This window comes from Ursus maritimus, unplaced genomic scaffold, assembly GCF_017311325.1.
Source record: "Ursus maritimus isolate PB19 unplaced genomic scaffold, ASM1731132v1 scaffold_9, whole genome shotgun sequence".
Classification (NCBI taxonomy): domain Eukaryota; kingdom Metazoa; phylum Chordata; class Mammalia; order Carnivora; family Ursidae; genus Ursus; species Ursus maritimus.
The window spans coordinates 38925079-38948743 of record NW_024427107.1 but is presented as its reverse complement, the minus strand read 5'-3'; the positions used below and the strand labels follow the sequence as shown (position 1 = coordinate 38948743).

Sequence of the window (23665 nt, the reverse complement as noted above, 5' to 3'; positions counted from 1 at the left end):
ATCCGTCCCTAATTGTAAGTAGTCCGTTGGTCAGTTAGGGCCTATGGATATTTTGAGGTGTGTCTCCTGATGGGCCTTTATATATTCCATTGCTCAAGTCTGTTTGCTTAAAAACTGCCTCTGCAATACAGGGATGAAATACACAGTTCCTGCCCTCAGAAGTACTGTTTGAAGGGAGATGGATGGTTACAACACCATCTTACTATAGTGTTGTGTTGTGATGAGAGTATGAATACAAAGCTATCATCACTTGGAGAAACAACATTTGAATCAGACTGTGTTGGGCTCATGGAAGGCTTCTTGAGAAAGGTAACCTTTTTTTTTTTTTTATCAGACAGAATAGCCTAGGTTATGCTGTAGGAACAAACAAGCCCAATTCACAGTGTCTTAACACAACAAATGTTTATTTCTCACAGAGACTACATGTCCAAAATGTGTTGGTAGGAAAGCTCATGTACTTCCATGATCCAGACGCAGCAATGGGAAGAGAGTGACTAATTATGCACTGGCATTTAGAGTTTTATTGGTCAAAACAAATTTCAAAAGGGGGACTGTAAAGTGTGATATTGTCTCTACCCAGAGGGAGAGGAAAATTGGAAGATATGTGAATAGAATTAATGACTGCTATACCTTTTTACTGATTTAAAGGTGTATAAGTTATCCAGGTAAAGAAGTATTTGAAAGTATTTCAGAGAAAGGAAGAGCATGGGCAAAGGCAGTAAGCTGTTATACAGTGTGATAATTTCAGGGAACTGTGTGAAATTCAGAGTAGTTAGAGGGCAGTGTTGGTGTGGGATAAAGATAGGTTAAACAGATTGAGGGGAGAAGAGGGGTTAGATTATACCAAACTATGGAATTAGAGCTCCATCCTAAAGGACATTAGGAAACACTGAATGATATAATATACTTCAGGGAAATTTCTTGATTAAACTTAATTTATGAAAGAGTATTCTAGAAGTAGAATGAGGGATGGTTTGAGGGGAGCAAGACCAGAGACGGTAAGACCAATTATGATACTAATGCGGTAATGCTGGTGAGACTGCAGATGAAGACAATGACAGAGAAAATGATAAAGGAGTGGAACAAAGGCTAAAAAGGCAGGACAAGTGTACACATGGAGGTGGACTCCAGGGCACCGAGGGAGCCATGGTGGAGGACAGGACACTTCATCCACTGAGATCATAGTAGAGGTAATGGAAGGAACAGTGTTCCTGCCGTAGCATGTGTGTGTGGATTTATGTGTGTTTGATGTGTGTATATGTTGGTGTGTGAGAAAGTGAGTTAGAGTAAGCTTGCGAGTGAGCGATTCTTACCTAGTGATCTGTATTTTCTTTGTGACTTGGGAAACCAACTCATATGCCTAGAATAAAATGAAGGTGGGTAGAAGACTTCAGGAAAGTCCTGCAAGTTGTAATGGCTACTGAGTCAAATGGGACATACAGCCAACTTGGGCCAGAGAGATTGCTGGGAAGTATTATGCACTTGTAAAAAAATCAGATTATACATTTTACTGCAAAAATTGCTTTGGGAAGCTCAGTTGCTTTTTCTTTAAATTGCTTAGAGTTCAGTAATAATTAAAAAATATATATGTGAAAAGACTTTTGTGTATGCTGCTTCCATTAGAGGGACTCATGAGATATAATCTAGCTCCAGCCCCCAAATTTTGGTTAATGTGATAATAAGGATGCAATTATTTCTCAACAGAGGGAATACAAATTACTAAAACTAGTGAATTAGTTATCTAGTGCTTTTATAAAATCATTCTTTTATGATATACTTTCAAATAAAGTAGTATAATATGACAGCAAAGTTTAATTTTTGAAAAGAAGATAAATGATTGGAATACTTGTGATATTTTTCTTAAAGGTTTTAGAAGACATTGCTTGGAATGTTCTATAATTTAAAAAATATTCTAAAATCATGTTTATTGTTTGCCATTGTGTATTAGACCCATGTCAAAATACTTGGGATGCTACATTAATTATTGCAAATTAAAGTTTTGAGACCTTGATGACAGCATCAGTTTTATCTAATATCAGACTACTTTCCTAGAGAACCATACTGACTTGCTCAATGTATGTGGTGAGAATATAGGTACATATGGATATAGATATATAAATTTTATATTTGTAAACTTAGTAAAACTTTGTACAACTCTTGAGGAGAGAATAACAAAAAAATTGATGGGAATGTTGACCTGAGAAGATTCTTTTCTTAGATTGGAGGGTAATTTGGAACTCTTGACAAAGATTAGAGACAACAGTTATTAGTTTTAAAACTGGGGGCTAGTGTTTAAGCCTGTTTGTTTGTTTGTTTGTTTGTTTGTTTGTTTGTTTAGAAGCCTACCATTTTACAAAGTATTTTTGAGTACTGATTACGTGCATATACTGTAAGCATGAAAGTGGTACTCTCTTAATCCAGAATTTCTAATACTTACTGATAATAAAAGAGTATATGTAATTCGGCATCTTAAAAGTTAATCCAAAGATACTTTTGTTGAAGCCACTTAGCTGATAATAGAAGATAGTTAGGAGACCAAATAGTAGCAGAAAAGTGTACAATTTATATGTAATTAAGTTAATACAGACATAGTATATTCTGAGGTCATTCTTACACTCTAAGAACCTTAACTATAAAGGAGCTCATTTACTTTTTAAATGAATGTGAGGTCATCAAGTTCGGGTTGTTTTTTTGTTTATAAAAACCGTTTGGCCTGTGTGGTACCTCAACAGTGAGTAACTGATTAAACCAGCATGACGTAATGATACTAATAACATTTAATGAACACTTACTATGTAAGAAGTACCATATTAAGTACTTTATATATTTAGCTATTTAATTTAGTGCTCACAGTAGCAGTATGGTATAGGTATTCTTACAGTGCTCATTTTAAAAATGGTAAATGAGCTTAGCCTGATAAACAACTAAAAAGTGATAGAACCAGAAAGGAAATTAATTAAAATAGAGAAGAGTTAACCCACCCTTTATCAGACTCATATTCCTGTAAGAGATAGAGAATTTATAGTAGTATTTTAAAACTCAAAGCGTTTTTAATTGTTTATGACTAACCATAAAATATGGATGATTTAACTTAATGTAACTGTCTTCTGAAAAATATTTACTCAAAAACATGTATTGAGTGTCTACTGTGTGCCACAGTTTTCTAATTGTTTTGGATTCTTTGTATATAAAAACAAAGATCCCTACTCTTGTGGTACTTTGTTCCAGTGGATGGAATTCAGAAAATAAATAGAGTAAATTTAATATGAAAAAGCCTTTTTAACATTTTTAAATAGTTGATAGATCTAAGGTAAAACAACTTTTTGTTGCAACACTGGTAATCTAATTGTTCACATCATTTTGTACTGCCTACATCAAATCATGAAAAGGATAAAATATTGATTGATATTAAAATGGTCATTTATTTTAAATAATTAATTCGAGATTAAACATTATTGACCGTTATTTTGAAGACATCTCTCCCTCACCTCCCTCCTCATACGCTTGAAGATGCAGCATTCCAAGAAAGCAATTAAATGTCATTTGTCGTTTGTAAAAAGACTTTGTTTTGTGTAATTACAGACCTGGGTGGTCTGTGGCTAAAATGGAATGAAAGTGAAGTTAAAAAAAAAGTCTTCGGACGTATTTTCCCTATGAAGGACACATTTAAGTATAGTCTTAGCACCTTAAGATAACAGGAAATGCTTATGATTGAATATTCAGTTTTGTTCTTTTTGTTCAGCTATATCAGTGTGTCTTTATGTGTGTATGAGAAAAAGAGGAAGGGAGAGAATAAATATGAGAATGAATTATGCCAGGGCTTCCTAGGTGCCTTTGTTACAGCAGCTTTTCAGAATCCTACCGCTGTAATTCCAGGAATTGACTAAATGTTTACATATATTGTTAAAGTAGAGGACGCTATTTCTCTCTGTCTTGGGTTTCTTCTACTTTCCCTTAAGCAGTCTTAGTATTGCTATACAAGATATACCTTTATGTATGCATCTCCAGTAGACCACTCTGCACCGCTCTATTTGGTAGGCCATCTTTCATTAGTTCTCTCTTCCGAATGCTTTAAGGAGTTAAATAATGGATACGGTTTATGGACTTCATTATTGAAGTAGTAATGATGTGGTACAGTGGAAAATTAAAATGTTCAATCACAAGGTCATTAACAAAGAATGAAAAATAATTAAGGGCAAAAGAAGAAAGATGGTTTTAAGATAAAATCCAAACTCAACTATAAGAAGACCACTGTGTTGAGAGAGACTTTGGAAAGATTTTTGCAGAGGATATATTCTGTATTAAAAGAAAAGTCCAGTTCTGTTAGCAACTAGATTTTTGTATAGAAGAGATAACATGAAAGTCTTTGGCACAGGCTGTAAAAAGGTTTTGGAAAAAGTAGAGGTAACAAAAATGACAAATGTACTTAAAAAATGAACAATAAGGAATATGATGCATTAAGGAGAAATATGATCCCATCAGAAATTATGATTATGACCAATAAATGTGAAAAAGTTTGAGAACATTTTTTTCTTTATTAATTGCTTTAGGCACTTTATTCATAGACTAAGAGTTGCTTACTTTCATGAAATCCTGTTTTCTGATCTGAGCTAAACAGGACAAGTTTAAAGGCAGGGGCTCAGAGGAGTTCATAGCCTTTTTACTACATTCATTTTTAAATGGCTTATTTGAAAGAGGATGTCCTAGTTTATGATTTTCATTTTTTTTCCCTTTTAGAAAGAGGCAGATGGTATGAAAACTGGACTCCCTTATTTAAAGGGAATGTTGATATTTATAACCAAGCTTATCTCCAGCAAGATTTGTTTTTTGCAGCTGTTCCAGGTTGGAAAAAATATTATATTAAAGCCCTGGCTTGTTTTTCTTTCCATATTTGGGAGGGGGAATCTTCAGAATGTGAAAAAGTGATGTTTGATTTTAAATATGAATGCAATGTAAACTGTGATTTTTTCCTTCTATATGTGAATTTTCTGTTTGTATGCTGTGATGATATTACTCTTTTTGTTTCACTGATCTATTTCCTAGATACATCACACTTGAAAAATAATTTACTCATCATTTTCATATCATCAAAGTATTCTAGGAAGTGTAGTAGATTTTTATTAAGAGTTAGCCTATTTTATTAAACAAACCATTTTCTAATTTTCTATTTTGATATTTTAGTCATTTTCTTTCTGCCCAGAGCATCTTTTTCACTGGGAAATTAAGGTGTTTTGGGTTTTTTTTTTTTTAATAGTTATGTTGTTTAACATCAGATATATATTTTTAATTTTCTATTCTTTGATTCTATTTTTAATAGAAGCTGCTGGACATTTCTGTGGATATAGTTTAGTAATGTTTTTTTATAATTTAATTGAAAGTTAATTTTATTTTAAACTTAATACATGGAGCTGTCTGCTTGGGCTCATGATAACACTAGAATGAATATCTATGCTTGTACGCACATGAAGTCTTTGTACATATTTGTTCTGTATATGCAACCTCACATATACAGTTTTCATAAAGAACGGTGTTTTTGTAGTAAATATATTGATTATTGTGAATAAATGTGATTACTGATTTATGTAGAGATAATTTACACAGCTTGCTTGTCAGATTAAAGCAAGCCCCACTATTCATCTTCTTGAATATGAAATTTTATGCAAATTATGATTGTCAGACTTGTATATATTTTCTTTTAATAATTGAAACCAAAACTCTTATTTCAAAGTTTTTATGGCTTGGGACACCTGGGTGGCTCAGTTGGTTAAGCCTTGGACTCTTGATTTGGGCTCAGGTCATGACCTCAGGGTGCTGGGTTAGAGCCCTGTGCAGGGGTCTGCACTCAGCACAGAATCTGCTTGTCCCTCTCCCTTTGCTCCTCCACCCTCACCCCCCTCCCCAGTCATGCTCTCTCTCTCTCTCAAATAAATAAATAAATAAAATCTTAAAAGAAAAAAAGTTTTTATTACCTGTCTTTCAGCACGTATAGTTAAACTATTTATTTTAACATCATGAAGACTAGCAAATTATTAAGTCTTTGAAATAAACCATTACTGGTGCAAACAATTTATTTCCAGAGAGCATCCGTTTTCTGAGTAAACCCTTTAAACTTCAATCTTTAATTCACAAAATTATCTCTGTTTTTAATTAAATAGAACATGAATACCTTTTTTTTTTTTAAAGATTGTATTTATTTATTTGACAGAGAGAGAGACAGCCAGCGAGAGAGGGAACACAAGCAGGGGGAGTGGGAGAGGAAGAAGCAGGCTCATAGCAGAGGAGCCTGATGCGGGGCTCGATCCCATAACGCCGGGATCACGCCCTGAGTTGAAGGCAGACGCTTAATGACTGAGCCACCCAGGCGCCCATAGAACATGAATACCTTTACTTGATTTTATCAGTTCAGTTTATTCCACATCTTTTATTATTCCCTTAGTCTTTATAATGATACTCAGAGTTAAAAGTGTTAAGTGAAGGCTATGGGAGTTCTTTGTTTGTTATCACTTCTATCTTTTCATAAGGAATGCTTGTCATGCTAGTATGACAGTTCATTGCACAAATGTCATTCTTTCCTTGCATGAGAGTTTGCCTAAGGTAGGTTTAGTAAAAATTTAAATGCACTTCTCAAAATTAAGAAATAAATGGACATGAAGCACTTAGTGAAGTGTGTTAGCCTTCTATTGCTCTGTCTTCTCACCATGTAACAAAGTAAGTGATTCTACAGAAGGTATGAAACTGCAAGTAAAAATCATGCACCTCACTATTCCTGGTTTTCTTGTTATTGCTGCATGTTCCCAATGGATACCTATATGAGTGGGCATTTAAGGACCGTGTGACTGGTGTTGTCTATATTCATTTTCTACTTCTTGAGCCAGGAGATCCAAAGTATGTTTTTCAAATTATTTGAAAATAATAAACATGAGAAGATGTTTTTTCAATCAGCACCTTACATATCTGAATGACATATAAGTGCAGATACAAAGATCTGGGGCAGAAATAAAATGAACTCTTTTATTATATGACATGGCTGAAGGAGATGCTATGTTTATTCATATAAATATAGAAGTAACAGTGTATAAAATAAAATGAAATAAAACATATTTATAAACTGTTAAAATAATTGAATTTTTTAATTCAGAAAACATTTATATATTTCCTGTGCTTGTGGCCTTTCATTATAAACAACAGTGATCATTATTCTATTTGTCCACAGGGGCAAATAGCAAACTGCTAACAATAATCATTCTCTTTTGGAAATATCTTCTAGAGGACCTGATTCAGAGGTAATATTAACTTATCTGAAGGAGGATTTAAATCAACACTGTTGAAAATTGGCCAGTGGGAAAGAGAGAAAACTTGCAGAGTACTAATGCCATTTTATAGTAGAATAAAAATTGATTCTAAAATAGAAACCATAAAATATATGTTAATATGGTGACATTTTTAACTTATTAATAAGAATATAGTTTAGGAAAGGATTTAACATTCTTTTGTCTTTAAAAATAATTACTAGTAATAACCTGCATAGCTATGTTTAACTGATTCAATAATTAGATATCAGATGACCCATTTCCAGGTATATATTAATTAGCTTTCTATTGTTGGATAACAAATTACCATAAACATGGTGACTTAAAGCAACAACCGTTTATTACCTCCCAGTTTTGTAGGTCAGAAGTTCAGTGTGGCCTGGCTGGGTTCTCTGCTCAGGGTCTTACAATCCTGAAATCATACTAGGATGTTTAAGGCTCTGTGGAAGAATCTACTTCTAAACTCATTATAAGTTGTTGGCTGAATTTAGTTTCTTGTGGTTGTAGGACTGAATTCGTCCTTTACTCTTAGCTAACTGACCTCCTTCAGACCACTCATATGTCTTGCCACATGGCCCCATCCAGCAGTGGAGAGTTTCTCAGGCATTAAATCCCTTTCAGTTTGAATCTCTCTAACTTCTCTGACCTCTAAACCAAGATTTAAAGTGCTCTTATTATTAGATAAGTCCCAGTTTGATAATATCCCTATTTTAAAGTCAGCTGATATAGACATTAATTAAATCTGTGAAACTTCTTTTGCCATTTAATGTAACATAATCATAGAAGTTATATTTCATCATATTCACAGATTCCACCTACCCTCAAACTTTGATTTACTATGTGTTCCAAGATCACCTCATTATTTCTGTAGCTAATACTGGGTCTTTCTTGCTTTACCCACTTAACATTTTTGTATTTACATTTGACATAACACTTCCTACATCTCTGCCACTATTATCATAGGTTTTTCTTATCTGGGTTTAGAACAGGATAGACATAGGGAATCCACACACTGAGATTTCTATTTTTGAGAAGCAGCTTGTGAATTTCTAGGCAAAGTTATTCTGGGTCTCTATTGGACATTCAGAACTGTTTTTGAGAAACTGCACTGTATCCCCATTAATTGCAAAAAGCTGTAATATATTTAGGAATTGATGTGACAGAAATATAGCAATGAATTCTCTCATAAGGTCATCAGATAACAGATTTTGAGGTATAGCTTAAGCTTGAGTGCAATACTAGGGGGACATGAGTAAGAGAAAAATGGACAAAAGAAAAATAGTATAAAGAAAGACAAATACAAGGTGGTTACTGAGCTGGCCACAGCTGCATTAGAAAACATAGACATTTTTTAGGCAAGTGGGGAATCTCCAGACATGCTGTACAGAACCAGTTACAGTTGACCCTTGAATAACATGGGTTTGAACTGTGTGTTTAAAATATGTGGGTTTTTTTCAATAAATACAGTATTTTTACTAACTTACTTTATTGTTAAGAATACAGTATATATTGGGGCGCCTGGGTGGCTCAGTCATTAAGCATCTGCCTTCTGCTCAGGGAGTGATCCCAGAGTCCTGGGATCGAGCCCCACACCAGGCTCCTCTGCTGGGAGCCTGCTTCTTCCTCTCCCACTCCCCCTGCTTGTGTTCCCTCTCTCGCTGGCTGTCTCTCGCTCTGTCAAATAAATAAATAAAATCTTAAAAAAAAAAGAATATAGTATATAATACATATACAAAATATGTGTTAATTGACTGTTTATACTGTTTATATTATCGGCAAGACTTCCATTCAACAGTGAACTATTAGTAGTTAAGTTTTGGGGGAATTAAAAGTCATACGTGGATTTTTGTGTGGATTGGCACCCCTAATCCCTATGTTGTTCAAAGCTCATCGTAGCTGAACCGAGGAAGAGAAAGAAATTTATTTGCCTGCATCTTCCTATCTTTTGTTTCTCATTGCTCAAATCTCATCTCATGGCATGTTACTGTCCTCGTACTTTTCAGATTGTTGTTGGGGAAGTCAGATCTCACCCTGTGTGCTCTGGGGCTTCATTAGAATCTTGGAAGTGGGGGAGGAGCCACGCTTCCTGTGGGGGTAGGAGTAGGTATTCCTGTGACTGTGGAGGTGTTAGTGGAATCTGTGCTTTTACCTTCACACCCAGAGAACCCAAGACAGACAGAGGTATTAGAAGATGAATTGAAGGTAATGGCTGGTGTTTACCACTGGGCAAGGACTGAGGCTATAGTAGGCAGTGAATCTGGGGAAGTGCATCAATTGGGTCTCACATAGGATGATTTATAGCATTTGCATCTGGATAACTTCTTTAAAGATTCTTTATCATGTATAAATGTGCCTTTGATGGTATCTAGGCCACAGTTTGAACTCATTGAGTGTTTGTAAAGTTCAATTTTTAGGTAATATAATCGCCTTGGTTCTTAGAGTCTCTTCAAAATTTGGATTTTTTTTTATTGACAGGGAAATACTTCAATCATAATTAACTGAGAATCAATAGATATCATTCCTTCGGACACCTTTGTTAACCGAGTCTTAGAGTTGTACTGAAAAGCATTGATCTTATGGATGTGTTGCTTTTCATATGTGAGTATTCAACCAGGTCAGTATTCTTTACTGGTGTAGACAAAAGCCAGTTGTCTCAATTTCACACGATTATGGCTGAATTCAGATTAGAATTGCATTAGAAATATTAGAAAAATATTTTCTTATTGTCATTTATTTTGTTGTCATTTTTAGCCAGACCAGGGTAGGGTGGAATCCAGGTTCTCTGATAAGGCTAGTTGAACTGTCCAAAGAACTCAGACTAGGATAAAACATAAACAGACCCCTAAGCACATCAAAATTCAATTGTTGAAAACAGGGGTAAAAGAAATAGAAAATAGTCAAAGAGGAGATGTAAATGAAATAAAGAAAAAAGATAAATTTGAAGAATGTTCTTCAATACTCTGCCAACCAGAAGACAAACGAGTGACATCTTTCAGGTACTGAAAGAAAATAGAATTCTATACCCAGCAAAAATATTCTTCAAACATGAAAGACAAAACAAATAATTTTGTATCATAAAAAAACTGCTGAGACAATTTGTTGCCAAAAACTTGCACTGCAAGAAATGTTAAAGGATGTTCTTTAGAAAAAGGAAAATGAAACATCAATCTATACAATGAATAAAGAGAACTGGAAATAGTAAATATGTTGGTAAATATGAAAAACATTTTTCTCATTTTTAAAAATTTAAAAAATATACTTGATTGTTTAAAGCAAATATCTTGGCTACAGCTTATTTATTATACATGTAGATGTAACATGTGTCATAATAATGGCCCAAAGGATTGGGGAAAGGGAATGGAAATTTACTGTTGTAAAGCTTTATGTAATATGTAATATAGTAGCAGATTATTTGAAAAATAGACTGTGATAAGCAATATATGGACATTATAAATTCTAGAGTGACCACAAAAATGCAAAACAAAGAGGAATAACTACAAATTAAAGGGAAGATAGAATAGAATACTAAAATATGTTCAATTAAATGCAAAGCAGCAGGTAAAGAAGCACAAAGAAGAGAATAGATGGAACAAATAGAAAATAAATTACATGATAGTGGATATAAACACAAACATAATTCCATTGAATAAAGTGATCTTCACACTCTTTATTTATTTATTTATTTATTTATTTATTTATTTATTTATTTATAAAAAGATTTGTTTATTTATTTGAGGGGGGAAAGGCAGAGGGAGAGAGAAACTCAAGCAGACTCTGTGCTGAGTGTGCAGCTTGATGCAGGGCTCAATCTCACGACACTGTAATCGTGACCTGAGCCAAAACCAAGAGTCGGTTGCTTAACCAACTATGCCACCCAGGTGTCCCTTAACACTCCATTTAAACCAAATATTTTCGGGTTGGGTAAAAAAGCAAGACCCAACTGTATGCTATTTACAGATCCAATTAAATACCTCTGTGCAAGCACTCTCAGTTGTATCTGTCTTCCTTGTTTCTACCAGATAACCAACAAATTTGATATTTTGATGTTTATTATTAAGAAGCATGAAAATATATATTATATATACTATGTATTTTCCCTAAATAGTATCAGCTATTGATTTGAATGTTTTATTTATTTATTTCTTAGAGAGAGAGAGCACAAGCAGGGGGAGGGGCCATGGGAGAGGGAGTAGACTCTCCACTGAGCAGGGTGCCCTGCCTGGGGCTTGATCCCAGGACCTGAGCCAAAGCAGATGTCTAACTGACTGAGCCACCAAGGCACCCCTTGAATGTTTTAAAATATTATGTAAATGTATTAACAGGTGTGTCATTGTCCACAGATTTTTTTTAAAGATTATGTATTCATTTTTTTTAGAGAGAAAGAGAGAGTGAATGGGGGGAGGAGCAGAGGGGGAGGGAGAGGTAGGGAGAAAGAATCCCAGGCAGAAACTGTGTTGAATGCAGAGCCCCAGCCAGAATAGATCCCACAACCTGAGCCAAAACCAAGAGTGGGGTGCTCAACTGACTGAGCCACCCAGGTGTACCCTTCACTGCCCACACATTTTAACTGCATTATATTTCATTGATGAATGAATTGTGGTGTGCATATAGGACTTTGGGCTTTTTTTCAATTTTTTAAAATTTTTGTGTTATTAAATAGCCTTGTTTGTGTTTTGTTCACATAGAGGATTGTTTCTCTAATTCATATAACCAGCAGTGAATTTGATGGTTCTGGTATATACATATCTTAGATTTTACTAAATATTGCTGTAGCACTTCCCAAATGCACATTAATTACTGCTATTATTTTATTTTAATAATCTATTCTCTTAAAAAAGTTCTTTAAGAGGTCTTGCATATATTTTATAGGTATTCATAGTATTTATAGATATTTAAAATTTTTTATTGTATAGTAATAATGATTTTTGTATATAGACTTTATAAATTGTAACTTTGCTGAGCTCTTATAAAGAATCTTGTACAGATTCTAATAATTTGCCTGTAGTTTTTCTCTGCCCATCCCCAGTCATATTATTTGTGAATAGTAACTTTTTTTTTTTCTTTCAATCCCTATGTCCTGTCTCCCTCTTGTCTCACTATATTACCTGGATTTCTCATTACAGTGATTATCTTTGTCTTGTTCATGATTTTCACTATTAAGGATAATCTTTTCTTTCTCTGTTTGCTTCCTGTCAACACAGTAAGAAGGTTCTTTTCTATTGCGATTTCCTTCCTTTCTCTTTTTCTCCTTTCTATCCTCCCTCCCTCCCTTCTTTTCTTCTTTCACTCTTTAAGAATCAATGGATATTGAATATAACTTTTTTTCCTCTATCTGTTGAGGATTTCCAAATTTTTCACCTTAAATCAGTTAACATGGAGAATATTACTAGCGCATTATCTAGTGTTAAACTATCCTTCCATTTTTGTTATTAGCCCAGCTTTATTGTGGTAAATTTTGTTATTATGATTATACATATTGTATTTATTTTCTAATATTATATTTAGGATTTTTATCTCTCTCTTTGTGAGTTTGGCCTATGATTTCTCATTCTTATAATGTCCCTGGTGTCATTGTAAGGGTTTGTTAGCTTCATGAAATGCGTTGAAAAGTGGTGTACCTATTTGTATTTTTCAAAATTGCTTATCATTTTATGGGTCTGATATAGCTTGTTTAAGTGGATTATCTGTCTCTTGAATGGTTAATAGAATTTACCTCTAAAACGATCCAGTCTTGTTGGTTTTGTTTTGTGTGCCTTTTACTTTTTAAGGGTAGATTTTTAACACTGATTGATTTCTTTAAATGACTTTTGTTCTGTTCAATTTTATGCTATCTCCTTCTTGAAGTGGTATTAGTAAATCTTTTTTCTAAGAAATGATCTTTTATCTTAATTTTTAAATTATTGACAAGAAGATTTTTTACAATATCTTCTTGTTAAATAATAGTAATAGTTGCTGAATTTTTAGCCATGTTCCCTTACGTATTTCTAATAATTTTGTACCTTTTTTCTTGTTCTATCATGACAAGAGTTTGTTCCATGTTCTTATTTTTCAGAAGATCAACTTTTGTCTATGTTGATCATCTCATCTCTTTTGCATCTTTGTTTCATTGTTTATTGCTCTTAGTTTATCACTCCTTGTAATTTGGGGGACTTCACTCCTTTTTTTCCTAGTGCTTACTTTTTAGTTCTTTTTTTTCAGTCTCTTGTCTAATTTCTTTCTTCTAAGTATTATGTTAGCTGAATTCTGTATTTTTTGTAACTTTTCATTGATGTATAATACATAAATTATAAATACATAATAATACATAAAACAACATAACGCAAGAGTGTTAGATGTTCAGTTTTCACAAAATGAACACTCATGTAAGCAGAATCCTGATAATTTCTTGGTAATTTGCAGTTGAAATATTTTAATCTCAGTAATCCATAGCATTGCTGGAATGTAAAGTCTTTTGTTGCTTTTTAACCATTATAAATCTATATCTTCCATATTTTCACTTGATAGCTTTTCTTTAATTATTTCTTTTTTGTGAAACTGAATGCTTTTAGGTCAGCTATCAAGCAATACTTTGACATCTTTTTAAATGAAATGCTTTATAAAAGGCATTACAGGGGCATCTGGGTAGCTCAGTTAGTTGAGCCTCGAACTCTTGGTTTTGGCTCAGGTCGTGATCTCATGGGTCACGGGATAGAGCTCCGTGGTGTGGCTCCACATTCAGCAGGGAGTCTGCCCAGGGATTCTTTCCTTCTGCCCCTGCTCTCTCTCTCTCTTTCTGTCTCTCTCTGGAATAAATGAATACATCTTGAAAAAAAAAAAGCATTATATATTTGATAGAATAGGAATTAAGGAATAGGCAATGGGAAATAAAACCTGGTACAAAGTAGAATTTATGGTTTTTTCATTTGCGTTTTGGTTCGTGTCTGGGGTATTTTTTTCTCTATTGATCCATTGTTATGGAAATATATTAATATGCTTTCAGAGCCATCTGGGTGGCACAGTTGGTTAAGCATCCAACTCTTGGTTTTGGCTCAGGTCATGATCTCACTGTCATGAGATTGAGCCCCACATTGGGCACTCAGTATGGAGTTTGCTAAGACTCTCTCTCCCTTTGCCTCCCACCTCTATCTCCTTCTCTCAAATAAATAGATCCTTTAAAAAGAATAAGCTTACTTTTGTATTTTTGCACTTTTTTCTCTATTTTTATTTGCTTGTTTCTACGTAGTAGAAGTATATTAGTTAATAACCCAGTGCTTTTTTTTTTTTACGCAAGTCTGTGCCTTTATTGGGCAGATGGGCTACTTGAGCGGGATGAAGCAGGACGAGTGGGTGGCCCCAATGCCTGGCCTGCCATGCTTCACGGGCTTGTAGGTGATGAGAGAGGCAGCCAGCGAGAGAGGGAACACAAGGAGGGGGAGTAGGAAAGGAAGAAGCAGGCTCCCAGCGGAAGAGCCTGACATGGGGCTCGATCCCACAACTCCGGGATCACGCACTGAGCCGAAGGCAGACGCTTAACGACTGAGCCACCCAGGCGCCCCAATAACCCAGTGCTTCTCCCCATTAACCTTTTTCTACATTATTTTCTCAGTTCTTAAACTCAATACTTTTTATTGTATTTCTCTGGTAGTATAGTTTGGTGGTTTTAAAAATGAGCAATTTGCATCATTGTTTATAAATATAAGTTTTAATAACACAATCTGTTTGAAAACTACCAGTCTGAGAAATCCTTATATTAGTAAAATGGTAATGATATAATCACATGAGACTTCAATATAATGAATGCATTTAATGCAACTTCTATGAAATTGGATGTATACTAGTTATTTTTATAGTTTTGACACTTACTTACTAATAAAGCTATTTTTTAGTAAGTCATACAGAATTATGAAACTATTAAAAACAAAATAACCATAAAGAGCATTCTGATGGTTGCCTTGAGATGTTTATTTCCCCTTATATACTCAGATTAACTTTACCTCAGTGAACATATCTTTCATTGGTTTTAAAAGATATGTTTAAAAAGTATGTAGTATTATTACTGGGCCTATCCAATTTGTTTGTTTCTACGATTTGTTGCTAGGCATGAAAATAATTATCCTTAACCTGATACGTATGATCATGTACACTAGTTTTTTTTTTTTTTAATTTGAAGGAAATTTAGCAATCATTTAAGAAGGGGAATAGCATGATTTTGTCAAGGTCTTCCAATGTTTTTTTGTTTTGTTTTGTTTTGTTTTTTTAAATACTGGGCTCAACCAAATTTTTATATGTTCTGGTCTGGTATATTAACATTGAATGTTTCTTAGAAATTTCCATGTACCAAACTAGAATTTTCTTTTTTAGTTAGCTTTTCCTAAAGTGGTTAGTCAAAGAGAAGGAGAGAGAAAGAAAGACAAATCTAGGTGGGTTTTTTTGAAGTTTTAAAAACATTTCTATTCTTGAAATATAGTTGACATACAATGTTATATTAGTTTTACTTGCACAATATAGTGATTTGGCAATTCTATACAATATGCAGTACTCACTATGATAAGTGTAGGTACTATCTGTCACCGTATACTGGTATTACAATGCTACTGGCTATATTCCCTATGCTGTACTTTCCTTCCCATGACTTAGTTATTTTATAATTAGAAGTTTGTATTTCTTAATCTCCTTCACCTATTTTGTCTGTACCCCCACCTCCTTTACTCTGCAAGCAACAGTTTGTTCTCTGTATCTATGAGTTGGTTTCTGGTTTTTTTTTTAGGTTTTTGGTTCATTTGTTTTTTTTTTTAAATTCTACATATAAGTGAAATCATATTTTTGCTCTCTCCAGATGGACTTAAGTGACTTTTTCCAGAATGTTTTTGTTGAATTTGAAAACCTAATTACTTGAAATAGGTAATACACATTGAAATGACTAATAATTAGCATAAGTGATAATTGCCATAAATGATAATTGCCACAAACTAAAAGTCAACTTACTGAATGGGAGAAGAAATTTGCCAATGACATACCCAATAAAGGGTTACTATCCAAAATATATAAAGAACTTATACAATTCAACACCCAAAAAACAAGTAAGACATGAACAGACATTTCTCCAAAGAAGACACACAGATGGCCAACAGACATATGAAAAGATGATTAACATCACTCATAATCATGGAAATGCCAATCACAACTACAATGAGATATCACCTCACACCTGTCAGAGTGGCTAAAATAAAAAAACAAGTATTGGCAAGGATGAGGAGAAATAGGAACCCTCTTGCACTGTTGGTGGGAATGAAAACTCATGTAGCCACGGTGGAAAACGTTATGGAAGTTCCTCAAAAAAATAAAAATAGAACTACCCTATGATTCAGTAATTGTACTATTGGATATTTACCAAAAAAATTACAAAAACACTAACTTAAAAGGAGTTTTGCACCCCTATCTTTATAGCAGCATTATTTACGATAGCCAAATTATGGAAGCAGCCCAAGTGTCCATCAATAGATGAATGGATAAAGAAGAAGTGGTACATATATACAATGGAACATTATTCAGTCATAAAAAGGAATGAAATCTTGCCGTTTGCAACAGTATGAATGGAACTGCAGAGTAAAATGCTAAGCAAGATAAGTCAGTCAGGGAAAGAAATACCATATGAGTTCACTCATATGTAGACTTTAAGAAACAAAGCAAGTGAGCAGAGGAAAAAAAGAGAGAGAGAAACCAAAAATCAGACTCTATAAAGCACAAACTGATGGTTACCAGAGGGGCAGTGGTTGGGGGCATGGGTGAAATAGGTGATGGGGATTAAAGAGTACACTTATGACGAGCACTGAGTACTGTATGGAATTGTTGAATCACTATATTATACACCTAAAATAATATAACACCGTATGTTAACTATACTGAAATTAAAAGGCTTAATGAAAAAAAGAAAAAATTGTGAAAACCATCATTTTCAAATTTTAGATTAAGTGATGAATCAATACACATACATGTAATTGCATAATATAAATCTTTATAGGTCTTGAATGTTAGCAATTTGATATATTCAATCTATTTCTTTTTTATGAATACTTATGTATACATTGAAATGACACTTTTAGTTGTCTGTTTAGAATTCCATTAACCCTTATCTTTAAAGAACCTTGATTTTACTCCACTAGCTACTCCTCCCGTATGCAAACATATGCTTCTGAGAAGTAGACCCCATGGCCAACTTTAGGGATAGGCCTAGTTGTTTTAAGAGAAGTCTCATTTTTCTTGCCGTAGAGTGGAGCACATGTCTGTTAAGGCATAAAATAATGTGACTGACATTTGTGGGATATTTAATATTTGATATTACTATTACCCTCAAGTTGGTCTACATTAACATAGGTTAGTTACTTGTTAGATTTAGTTCAAATGGGCTTTTGTCCATTGTTTCCTGGGTGATCTACAAGTTACAAAATCTTAGATATTAACTTTACATTACCAAATATTATACAAAAAAAATGAATATGACAAATTTCATTGATAATAATGTTGATAGGTTTGTCACTGTTGGAGACGAAAGTTACAAATATAAATGTGGAAAGGGCAAAACTACAATAAATTGTGTGGCATTCGATTGGAAATTGGAAGCACTGAGTTCACATCAATACATAATGTTCCCTAGCTCTGTGCATTGACAAGCTTGGAAACGGTATCACTCATTATCAGGGAACATATCAGGGAACATTATCAGGGAAATGGTATCACTCATTATCAGGGAACATATCCTGTCCCCAGATCTTGATGTCTAAATACTATTCCACACTGAAAGGTGAGGGCTCATGGGAGAAATGGGAGATTCCAGGGAAGGATCAGGAAAAGTATAAGATGAACCTTGAATATTTTATTATGTCAGAAAATAGCAAGTGTTTAAAAAATGATGGCATTATGTCAAAAAGATATAAATCACTTGAAGGACCTTTCATTGGCTAAATCCAGGACAATCTGAGCATCAAAATAAACAAATGATATAAATGAATTTTAACCCATTGAATAAAACAGCAATTTATGAGTGTATACTGTTATAAACACAAAAATGAATAAATAGGGAGAAGAAAACACTTTTCATACCATAGAATACCAGCTAATAAGTGTAGAAGGAATGATGAAATTAGAAAATCATCATTTGACGGGCGCCTGGGTGGCTCAGTCGTAAGCGTCTGCTTTCAGCTCTGGGCGTGATCCCGGGGTCCTGGGATCGAGCCCCACATCAGGCTCCTCCACTGGGAGCCTGCTTCTTCCTCTCCCACTCCCCCTGCTTGTGTTCCCTCTCTCGCTGGCTGTCTCTCTCTGTGTCAAATAAATAAATAAAATCTTTTAAAAAAATCATTTGACAACTGTATGAATATGATTAATTCAGCATGAAATATCAATAAATCTTAAACTAGTAGTTGCAAATTTGAGGAAGAACAGGATATTTATATAATTTCAAAGTACCCCCAACCAAATACTTATTAATTACAAAGAGGAAAAGACTAAATTCACAGTGGGGAACTCAGGCAGAGTATCACCTTAATAAAGTGATCAAAGTTAACACTACCAGTTGAAGAAAACATGCAACGAGAAGAAAACAACATTGCTTCTGTGACATTCCTTGAGTTTAGTTAGAAAATAAATGAGATAGAACATCGGAAAAACAAGTCAGTCATTGGGACAGATGAAAATTCAGTTTGGTCATACTCAGAATGATGCTAGATGTATGATCGAAGAAGCCAGGGCTGGGGATATAGGTCCTTGTTACATATATTCAAGGGAATGAGGTACCCAAGGAGAGCTTATGTGGAATGGATGAACTATCGGGAGCACCAGTGTTTAACAGGCAGAGTAAGAGTGCATATGAAGGTGGTCAAGAAGAAATCAAGATGGAAGAGGGGAGACTTGAGGCAATGCTAGCTGGGAAACCAACACCTTAGTTTCAAGACCAAGTACTCAGTAGTGCCACATGTCACAGAGAGATTCTTAAATGAGGACAGGTTGTCCCATAGTACAATCTGATATTGTGGTATCGTCATGCCTGCAGCAAGTATTGCCTAAAATAATCATTTGTTTCCTGAAATGTAAGTTTTCCAGAAGTGAGCCGTTCCTTCCCTCTACTGCAACACCTTATGAAAGACAAAACTAGTTGAGGTACAGTGTGTTGTGAATCGTACTTGTGTACTTTATAGTTAGGGCAAGAGTGTATTGGAGTAGGAGTTGGCCCAGGGCAGTCCTGGTTTATACTTGCTGTCCTGGTGTCACAGAGTTCTCTTTCACTCTCAAAATGTTCTGGCTTGGATGGCAAATTATATGGTCACCCTAATCTAGGTCTCTGTTGGCAGAATATTCCTATCCTATATGAAGCTGGGAGCTAATAAGCATGTCTTTTAGCCAGTTCTTGACATCTTTTATTCATCAACAAGATGCTTATTCACTTCCCTTATAATCCTTCTAAATCAGCTTTCCAATAATCCCTCTATTTCACCAAACATTACATGAAATAGAGGCTTCATGAGATGATAATGTGCAAAATTTGAGAAGTTGGTCAAGTAACATTGGAAATGACATATTCAAGTCCTCTTTAAGAGATCAACAGGCACATGTAGAGACTCAGAAAAGCTTTTCAGTAGACTTCCCAAAGTTGTTAATATATTGTCCTAAAATGACCATATTTGGGGAACTTGGTTCATGTTTGCTTCAATGTAAGATACATGCAAACTAAGAAAAATAAAAGCTGTTAACTTCAAGTAAGTCAAACTTGGTTATTCTGATTTTGTTTGATTTAGAGTGTATCAGAACATTTCATCTACACTGAACACATATATTATTTGGACATTCCCACTGAAATGTGTTTAAACTTGGACTACATAGAAAAAAACGTAGTTTTTGTCCGTAAATCTTTGTCTCTGGTAACTTATTGAAAGCTCTGAATGATAAGAATTCTCTAATGTTACTTGAGAACCAAGGAAAGGGAATTCATATTGAGAAATTATGATAAAATAGATCTATATCTGTTTACTTAGGAATTATAGAGATAAGAATAGATGCCATCTGAGATGTTTGCATCTAGAGCTTATTGTTTTCCCTCATCCTTTAGCCACCAGTTTTTGGTACCATCTGGACAGAATAGAACTTTTTATTATCTATATGATAATTGAAACAATCTTGGGTTTCATATAATTCTTTTAAAATAACCAGTTTAAAGGGATCATAAGTATTGAAATATCAAGGCTTGTGACCTTTAGATCTATAATCCTATTTTCAATTACTCTTTGTCTCATCAGAAAAAAATAGTCTGAAGGTGTATTAGTTAGCTGTCAAAGTAGACATGAAAATGCCTTTTCTCTACCTCAGGATCATTGAAACCAAACATACACTTGCTTCTTCTCATTCCTCTTGACTCAGTAAGCTCTTAGCACGCAGTGGTACATCATGCTTGCCTTATCGGTTTTATGCTAGAATTGTAGATGTCTTTGCTCTTTCAGTATGGTTGGCTATGTGTCTCTTCTTCTGTCAGCACTTTGTAATAGTAAAAACAGCGTCTGCTGTTTTATGTATTTGCTACCACATTATTGTAACCTTAGAAACTTTTTGACAGTACAGTTGACATAATACAATCCTTTATTTGAAAGACAGTATAATTTATGTCACTAATGACTTTTTATTGACAATTAAAAGTTATATCGTGGGCCAATCCTAGTTTAACCTATCTCCTTTTGCAAATATAGTACAAGAAATTAACTGCAGTGCATTTCCCATTTTGCTGAATTTAAACTCTGTAAATGGTAATGATGATTTTTCCACTTCAGAACATGGTCACTTACTTGGTAGAAATTCTCTGCTTCTCAGATTTGAAGTGTTTATTCCTTTGATATTAGTGCAAAGTTTGGAATTTAAAGAATAATAATTCCATGGGACCCTGCTACTGCAGCATCCCCTTCCCCCAGTGATGAGCATTGTTGATGGTACACGCAAGGCGGATTTTTGTCTATTCTGGGCAGTATAAATTTAATGTGTTGTTTTCAAGTATGTCATGTGTCCAGATGCCACAACAATCTGTGCATTAAAAAGGCATTAAAATAAAAGTAAGTAAAATATTTGTGGGTATTTTTTGATGGAGACCAGGGAATTAGTTATCTACAGTTTACGTAGATAAACCAATTCTATGGGGTTTCAGGAAAAACAAGAGCATTGTTTTCTTACAGCAATTATAATTATAAACATTTTATAATGTATATTTATAATACTCCCCTACCCTCTCCACCTACCCTTATCTATTTCTCCCTATTACCTCCTTATATTACCTATTTCTGTTAATGGCATACCATCTCTCTAACCGAATGTTTTGTCAAGTCTGGTCCATGTACCACCTGAGACTGAAAACCCTGGCAGGGAGTTGGTGCTTATTAAAAGTTCAGCTTCGTTGGTCTTTCCCCAACCTTACTGACTGGGTATCTTTGATATTCAGGCCTGGACTTCGTGTCTTAATCACCACTCAAGTTTAAAAGCACCGTTATCTTCAGCTTTTCCTCTGCTTCATACCCCCTTTCTGCTCTTCCCAAATTCTGAAAAGTCAAACACCAAAGTGTCTCTTCCTTTCTACTCGCTGTGTTACTCTCTTAGTAGATTTCCTTTGGAAAGTACCCAGATTTGCTTTAAGCTTGTTAATTATCTTCTAAACTTCTAGCCTTTCTAAACATATTAAAAAGTATCTGATTTGATTACCCCATTGCACAATACCCTCTTATAGTTTCCTGTTGAATTTAGGAAAAGTCTGAAGTTTTAGCCGATTTTTAAAAGCTTCCCCAGTTTTGTCATACTGCCTTATTCAGCCTCCACCGAAGAGGCTGAAGGATCTCACAGTCCCTGCTGAGGCCCTCCATCGACTTCCAGCAGCGCTTCTCAAATGTTAGTGCACAGAATTACCTATAAGCTGGTTAAAAAGAAAAGTAGTGATTCTTAAACATTAATGGCCAAAAAACAAGAACAAAAACGAACAAAAAACCACAAAAAAAGCCCCTGGAGATTCATGGACCTGAGTCCTCGAGCTTTTGATTCAGTAGGACTATGATGGGGGAATCTGCATTTTAATGAGCGTCCCACATAACTCTTGATGGTGTTGGGTGAGCAGCACTTTGACAAACGCTGGCCTAGAGCCTCTAGTCACTCCTGGTGAGTTGGGACCTAACTAGACTCTAGAGATCTGAGTGTGTCTTCTGAGGTGTTCAGTTCCAGCCAGCTGACCCTTAACAGAGGGACTGGGATTTCCTCATTTTACCTAGGCCACAGCTGACTCCTGAAGAAGCCTGAGTACTCAATGCAGTTTTGAGATAACCTAATTCAAGATATTATGCATTCCTGGGGCGCCTGGGTGGCACAGCGGTTGGGCGTCTGCGTTCGGCTCAGGGCGTGATCCCGGCGTTATGGGATCGAGCCCCACATCAGGCTCCTCTGCTATGAGCCTGCTTCTTCCTCTCCCACTCCCCCTGCTTGTGTTCCCTCTCTCACTGGCTGTCTCTATCTCTGTTGAATAAATAAATAAAATCTTTAAAAAAAAAAGATATTATGCATTCCTGTTATCTTTATTTGCTCTCCAAGATGACACATTTAACTATTTGTCTCCACATTTAACACTTATGCCCATGTTATTCTATGGTTTATTTTTATTCTTTTACTGGACCAATCTCTTGCCATTCTCTTCCTTCTATTTTTCTTTATATCCCTCTTGAACCCTATCCATCCTCAAGCACTTCATTGATTATCACTTTTACCTCTTGACATTAATTGAAACCTGATTTTTCTCATAGACACCATTTCCCTAAAGCCTTCTAAGTGGAGACTCTTCTTTCTTTAATTCTCCACATACCTGTGGATCAAAAGTCTGATTGTTATCTTCTTATTTTCTTATTGCTGCTTCTAGTTTGTTTACTTTTCCATGCATATAAAAAACAAAGAAGACAAATGAAACAAGAAACCCAGCTCCTTTGTAGTTGATTCCATTTGACTTAGGAACCTCAGCCTCCTTAGTGCTGTTAAGCGTGGTCACTCCTCCGTCTTCCTAACTTCGAGTCTTTCCTCCTTAGCCCAGATCCTTCAGCCATCCTGGTGCCTTCACTCTCCACATGTGTGATGTTTGCACTATCCTAGCCCTCATTTCCTTAACTTGTCTGCCTTGCTGGTTTCCTATTACTTTAGTCACTCTGGATTATAACCTGCTCCATCTCAGTAATAACATCAATCACTCCATATTCTCTGTTAATAACCTTTAGTTCTCTAGTCAAAGAAATTCTAGTTCTTTTCTTCCCCAAACTTTGGTTATTTGACCTCATGCAAATTTTTAAGTCCGAAAATTGGTTTCCTTTCTGCTTAAC

At 34.9% G+C, this 23665-nt stretch overlaps 1 protein-coding gene across 12 annotated transcripts in view; it reads left to right on the top strand.

The window, feature by feature from the left end:
- The window catches only part of TRIQK (triple QxxK/R motif containing), an 83136-nt gene that overhangs the window by 11728 nt on the left and 47743 nt on the right, over positions 1-23665 (top strand). For 2 of the 12 annotated variants that reach the window (XM_040625951.1, XM_040625954.1), the window contains exons 3-4: positions 7214-7283; positions 9786-9908. The exons of 5 other annotated variants lie outside the window; for them this stretch is intronic. In XM_040625951.1, the coding sequence (XP_040481885.1) occupies positions 9891-9908 (18 nt within the window). In that variant the 5' untranslated portion in view covers positions 7214-7283; positions 9786-9890. Of the gene's footprint in view, positions 1-7213; positions 7284-9785; positions 9925-23665 lie in introns of all 12 variants that reach the window. 5 more of the 12 variants (XM_040625957.1, XM_040625955.1, XM_040625953.1 and 2 more) reach the window with 3 other exon arrangements.